This window comes from Morone saxatilis, unplaced genomic scaffold (genome assembly GCF_004916995.1).
Source record: "Morone saxatilis isolate NCDOM2014 unplaced genomic scaffold, NCSU_SB_2.0 Contig16, whole genome shotgun sequence".
Lineage (NCBI taxonomy): Eukaryota > Metazoa > Chordata > Actinopteri > Moronidae > Morone > Morone saxatilis.
In genome coordinates, this window is record NW_023339718.1 from 28,149,127 (window position 1) to 28,155,581 (window position 6,455).

The 6,455-nt window shown below is 37.6% G+C and overlaps 1 protein-coding gene across 1 annotated transcript in view; it reads left to right on the forward strand.

The window, feature by feature from the left end:
* The window catches only part of pias2 (protein inhibitor of activated STAT, 2), a gene marked incomplete in the record, with an annotated part of 22,046 nt that extends 17,727 nt beyond the window's left edge, over positions 1-4,319 (forward strand). The window contains 1 exon segment of the mRNA XM_035658490.1: positions 2,207-4,319. Coding sequence (XP_035514383.1) covers positions 2,207-2,428 — 222 coding nt within the window.
* Between the last annotated feature and the right edge of the window lie 2,136 nt (positions 4,320-6,455).

Below are 6,455 nucleotides of genomic sequence, written 5' to 3' on the forward strand. Positions count from 1 at the left end.
TTTGATATTAGAAGCCCAGTAGTAAAGACAAAAGTCGGGAAGAGCAAGCCCACCAGCTTGTTTTGAGTCTCAGAGGTGATCTTTTTTTAATTCTATGGTTTTTATAGTCCCAGATAAAAGGGAGTAGGCAGGGCAGGAGCATAGGGAGGCACTGGAAGAGGTAAAGTAGCTGGGGAAGGAATATCATTTTAACTGTGTTGATCCATCCAGTTCCAGATCCTTCAGGAAGAAGGAAGTGATCTCCAAAACTGGAGGTTAGCTCGCAATTTGGCCACAAGAGGGGGTATAGTTTTGAAAAGAGAGGAAACTTCTTCAGTGACCTGAATCCCAAGATCTGAAAAGAAATTTTAAGTGTTAAATGTTGTATCAGGGATCAGGGACAGGTCCTTTTTAACCCAATGGGTATCAGCTCGCAGGCAGGATATGGAATGATAAATTATATCAAAGGCGTCTAAGGTTGAAGAAGGAGTTTCTACCAGGGATGAAACAGGTCTGATCCGTTTTGAAGAGCTTGAGAGGACATATTGAACATAAAAGGTGCAAGTGTGTCAGCAAATACATTGTACAGTTTGCAATGGAGCATGTAGGGCCTGGGGTCTTACTTTCAAAGTTGTTTTTCTCAGAATTTGTTTCTTTTAGGTCTTTGTTTAGGAAGGCGTAGTCCACCTGTGTAAGGGAGGGAAGGTGGGGTCCTAAATTTGTTTTGGAGGAGTAAAGAGTTTCATAGAACTCTTTAAAGCGGTTGTTGATATTTTTCACTGAGGTAAGACAAACTGTGTGTTTAGACTTGAGATTTTCTAGTTTGCGCAGTTGTCTGGCAAGCAATCTCTGCGGTTTCTGCCCAAACTCAAAATACTTCTGCTTATTTTGAAATTGTTGCTGAAATAATCTGATTATATTAAAGCTAAAAAAATAATATATTTGTCTAGCGAGGAATGGCACGCATTCTTCTCATCTAACTGATGGATTTGTTCTTGTAGCTCTAGAAGCTTAGCTTTGTTTAACTTATTTCTGTGCCCCAAATATTATACAGCCCCTCAGGTATGCTTTTAGAGTCTTCCACAGTAAGCCTGGGGATGTCTCTGGGGTATCCATTTCAGTGTGAAGATATTCAGAGAATTTGGGGTCATTAATAAGTTGAGTCAATTTTGGCACGACTCCATAATGGAGATTAGAAAACAAAACAAAAAAGGAAGACACAAATATAGTATCTGTAAACACAATTATATAAAATGAACCTTCCTAATATTTCTGTGTTAACCTTATGTCAACTTTCAAGTAAATACTGTGCAAAAAGTAACTCCAGTCAGTTTAAGTTTAATCAACACAGGGATGATACAGCAGAGTAGTTAGATTATAATAAATCATTTAAAATAAATAAATGGGCAATAATAATAGCAACATTAAATATATATAAAAATATGGTAAATGACAATGAATAGATAACCAAATACAAAGAGCCCAACCAAAAAGGAGAGAGAACAAAAAATAAAATAATATAAATAAATACTCATTTTAAAAAGTAATCAAAAAAGAACAAGAATGGACTATATATTTCCATCTAGTGTTACATTAGGTTCAGGGGGCATTATTGCTGTTTTTAACAGCAAAGAACGAACAACTGAGGGATTCCAGATGTGATGATTAAAAAGGAAACGTAAAACATATTCCTGCAAGACTGTCTTCTGGCAACAAATTCACAGTGAACTACTGATTCTAGTGGTAGACAAATAAATATATACAAATAAATAAAGAACCACACCAAGCAATCAACATTGATTATGTTGATTATGTTCTTCAGAAAAAGCAGGATAAATGGCCATATTCAACCAGGCCACTTTGTTCAGTAGCCTATTTTATCCATGACACTTATACAGATGGTTGACATGCCAGTTATCAACCTGTGGAGGCTGTTCCAAAGCTCTGCTCCGCAAATTCTGTCGCCCTCTCTGGGTTGGTGAACAAAATTTTCCTTGATCTCTTTAACATTGTGCGCGGTTTTACAACAGCTGGGGATATTTTAGTTATTTTATGTTCTGATCTGATCTCAGTGCTCACTATCAGTGAAAACACACTCCACAGAATACAGACAGTTTGTTCAGTTCAGAGGGTTCGTTATTTTATACTTTGTATTTTATACATTTCTAAATAAAGGCGGTTGAAGTAAGGGATGTTGATCCAGATCAACTTGTTTTTTCCTGCTTAGCATTACCGGCCACAGATGTTCCTGGACAACCTGACGAACACCATGCAAAGTGCAGCTGCTGCCAGCACCAGCTCAGCCTTGGTCTCCTCCTCAAGCAGCCACTATGACACCAGCACCCACGCTGGCACCTCCATCCACGAGTCCCGGGTCATCGCAGGAGGTGGGGGGGGCACTGGAGGAGGGACTGACAGCAGCATATCAGATATCATTTCACTAGATTGAGCCACATCTCACTGGACCTTTTTTAGGCCTCTTTTCTGTGGCCTTTTTAGTCAGGAATACAAGTACATGTCATGTTGAGTTTTCCACAGAAGCACACAAATTGGTATATATGAGCACTTTCATGGCCTGAATATTTTCCACAATGTTAAAAACTATCCAGGCATGTTTATTTTGCCCTTGGGGTTTTTTTAATTGCAAAGGGCAACACTGTGTGTCATTTATTTTTACTTGAATATTTGAGAAACATTCTCTTTTGATTTAGCTCTGTATAGTCTAATATCCCCTGGTGTTTTTAGCCATGGGCTAGTCCAGTATTCCCTGATGTTTTAGCCCTGTTTTGGTCCAATACTCCCTGATGTTTTATCCCTGGTTTAGTCTCTTTTCTCGGCAGAAAGATAATTGCCTGTAATTCTTTTTTCCAGTTTTTTTCAATGTTGGAAATATTTAGACAAACTTCATTTATACCAGTTTGTTTGCTTGCACAATGCACATACATGTAAATGTGACTGCAGCCTATTCTGGCCCGATTGAGCTGAACTATGTGCCTAATTAGCATGGAACAGAGCCAGGATTAATGGAAGAACAGCTTGGACTCAATGCTCTCAGCTAGATGTTTCACACAACATCCGTGCTAGTGAATACATAGTTCGAAGTAAGAAGCACCTCTGTAAAAGACTTGTGGACTGATGAACAAGCTGTTGACTGTGGAGGTGTCTGACCTCCTCACACACCACAACAGGGCTGTTTCTGTCTATTTTTATTGTATCTGTGCTGGCTTTGAAAAGCCCTGCTTTGCCTTTCAATCACACAAATGGTAACTGGAAGGCAGGTCAGTAATTCAAATGTTTTCATTGGTTCTAACAGCTGTTAATCATTACTTTGATGAAGTTTGTTACAGGGCAGCTTTCATGTCATACCAACATAAAATTTTCCTTTGTAATTTAGTCCAAGCAATAATAATTTAACTTCTGTTAGGTTAAATTAAGTTGTAAATGTAGTAGATACTCGTACTAGTAAATAATTTAAACTGATACATGCCACTCTGCCACCCTGCTTCCAAAATCAAATGTACAGTTATTGTTTATGGTCAGTTTATTGACTTAAATAAATTGCAAACTTGAGATTTCATCTTGTTAGAGAAATACACTTAAAGGAATAATGCAAAATGTGGGCAAATATGCTTATTTGCTTTCTATCAGAGTGAGATGTTCAGATGGAAGTGTAAACATGAGTCGGGGTGTGCTTAGCTTAATATAAAGATTGGCAGCAAGGCGAACTACTTGCTTGGCTCTGTCTTAAGTTCCATAAATACACCTTCTGACACCCTGATAGCTCAGTAATTAACATGTTGTATCTCATTTGTTTGCTTTTTACACAAACAGACATGTAGGAATCACAGTTTGTAGTTTTAGGAGGCATTTTGTGTTCCCATTTAAAGTTCCGGTGTGTAACATTTAGCAGGATCTATAGGCAGACATATATAAAATATTCATATGTATGTTTTCAATAATATAAATAAGAATGGTGTTTTCGTTACATTAAAATTAGATGTTTTTATCTACAGAGGCTGTGGGTCGCCTTCCATAGATTTTACCATGTTAAACCACCATCTTTCTACAGTAGCCCAGAACAGAAAAAACAGCTTTTCAATTTTTTTCACATTTGCAAGTCTGCAACAACAGTATTAGATGCCACTAAATCCTACACACTGGTCCTTTAAAAGTCCACTCTGTTAATCTGAACTCTGACCTCTCTGCTATTGTTGGATTTTTGTGTGTGTTGGTATAGAATAGATGGATATGACATTTTCTCAGTGTTAATGCCTACACTTAAGCCCATTTACTCACAGTTGACAGAAACATCAAGAACAATAAACACGGCAGCTACTCTACCATACCTACATTATCTGGATTGCTTACATGTGTACATAAACCCCCAGCCATAAGGAGCTCAAATCTCAGGGACCTACACTCCACTTTTCCACGCTTGTCAGACTGAGTGAATTAAAATACGGACACATAGAAACAACATCTGTAACTGAAATACAGATGCTCACATAAAAGCGCATATAAAAAATGTTCACATTTTCAAGATTCATTTCAAGGTTGTGATAAGTTAGTTATTGGGATGAGAATTCAGTCTGTAATTTAATTAGTCCATTGAAAAATGACATGTAGAAAATGTAACGTTAGTGTGTTTTTTAAGAATCCATATCCCTGTTAGTCTAGATAATTCACAGACTAGAGATAGTCTTGATCATTGTACTGGGGTGGAGGCAGAACTCTCAGATATCTCAAAAGTAAAAACATGCAAGATCAACAACATTAAATTCTTTCCCCACCATTACAGCACCTTTCCTCAAATAGGAAAAACATATTAGTGTGGAGTGTTTGCATATCACTGTTTTGTGAAATTACTCATTAGACTTAGATCTTTATCTGTATTCACCTGCGACAGATGTCGGATCTGTGGAATCTAAATCCAAAAAATCATGTTTTTTTTCTACTTTTTTTTAACTTTGACATATAATCCCAATTACTTGGATGTTTCTCTTTTGACACCATGTTAACAGACTCAGAGAAAAGTTTTTGTTTTTTGTTTTCTTTGCTTCAAAATCATGAGCTTTATTACAGGATGGTTTACAAAATTGTCTATGTTTTCCTGTATCTGTAAACTTGCAGCATTTTGAATTGTGGTACCATGTGAGGGTGTTTTTTATTAAAAGTTTTCTTTTTTTATTCAGTTAAATCTGCTGCTGTTGGAAATAATCCCTTCAGTGGGCCAGTGGGTTGAATGTGCTGCAGTCAAACATCTGGGCCCGGATCAAACCAACTTCTCAGAATTTCACTTAAAGGGTAACTTTAGGTCCAGATGGTCCAGTATTGAGCAAGAGGTCTGCAGCCGTTGTGGCTGCAAAGCAATCCTTATAGGCAACTGTGCACTGTCAATGTACCGTATGTACACTAAAAGTGCTTGTTTTTTCTACTGGCTCAGGCTCAGATTGTTTTTGAGTGTCTGGCAACAGTATGGAAAGGACCCTACAGAGACTGTAAGAGTAAGATCCATTTTATTTAACCAGAAACAGCACTTATATTGTGTTCAAAGCCACCAGACTGCATTGACAAAAACTGTAATTTTACCGTGTAACATTGTACCCTGCTGTTAGTGGACGACCCGCTCTACCATATCAGAAAAGCAAATATAAGGAGAATTTAATAACAAACACTAAAGATATAAGTGGAAAAAAGTTGTGTAACATGTTCAAATGTTTGTTTGAAGATATGTTTCAAGAAAAGAAAATGGCTCCTCTCCTCTTCCACAGGAGGGCACTACAACCTCAATCAGAGACAGACCACAGCTTACCTACACTTTTGAAACAGGTCAAATATGAGCAAGATACTCTCAAAATGTTGTTTTGTGGTATGGTATGATCTAGAAATTCAGTGTATTATCATATTAAAATATCTAATATTTTCTATTTTTGTGAATATCCTTCTGAGGAAACTAAAAACAGATTTGTGTGTGTGTATGTGTGTGTGCGTGCGTTACTGTGTGTGTGTGTGAGAGAGAGAGAGTTCAAATTCCTCTTGAGACACCAAAATGCCTGTGACTGACTGTTAACCACCCAAAAAATAACCCATTTGAAGTAAATAACCAGCAACTTAGAAGTTTTGAGCTTGAACAAACTTGATTCTCAGATCTATGACTTATCTTGAATTCAGCAAGGCCTTGGATCTGAGAGAAATGTAACACTGTAATGTCCCCACAACGACCCTCTGTCAACTGTGGGGAAATACTGTTTTTAATCTTTGTGAAATGGTTAGGGGCCACAAAGCCAAATTAATGTAATGTACACTCAACATGTCAGGTCATATGACAACCAGAGAGCAGGTGTAGGACAACAGGGGAGGAAATATGGGGAAAATGGAAGTAAAATGAGGGAAAAGTCAACTTGGGAAATCAGATTCGACTATCAGATATGGACTCAGTGACAGGTGAGGTTAGGTTAAGGTCAGTGCCATCCTCA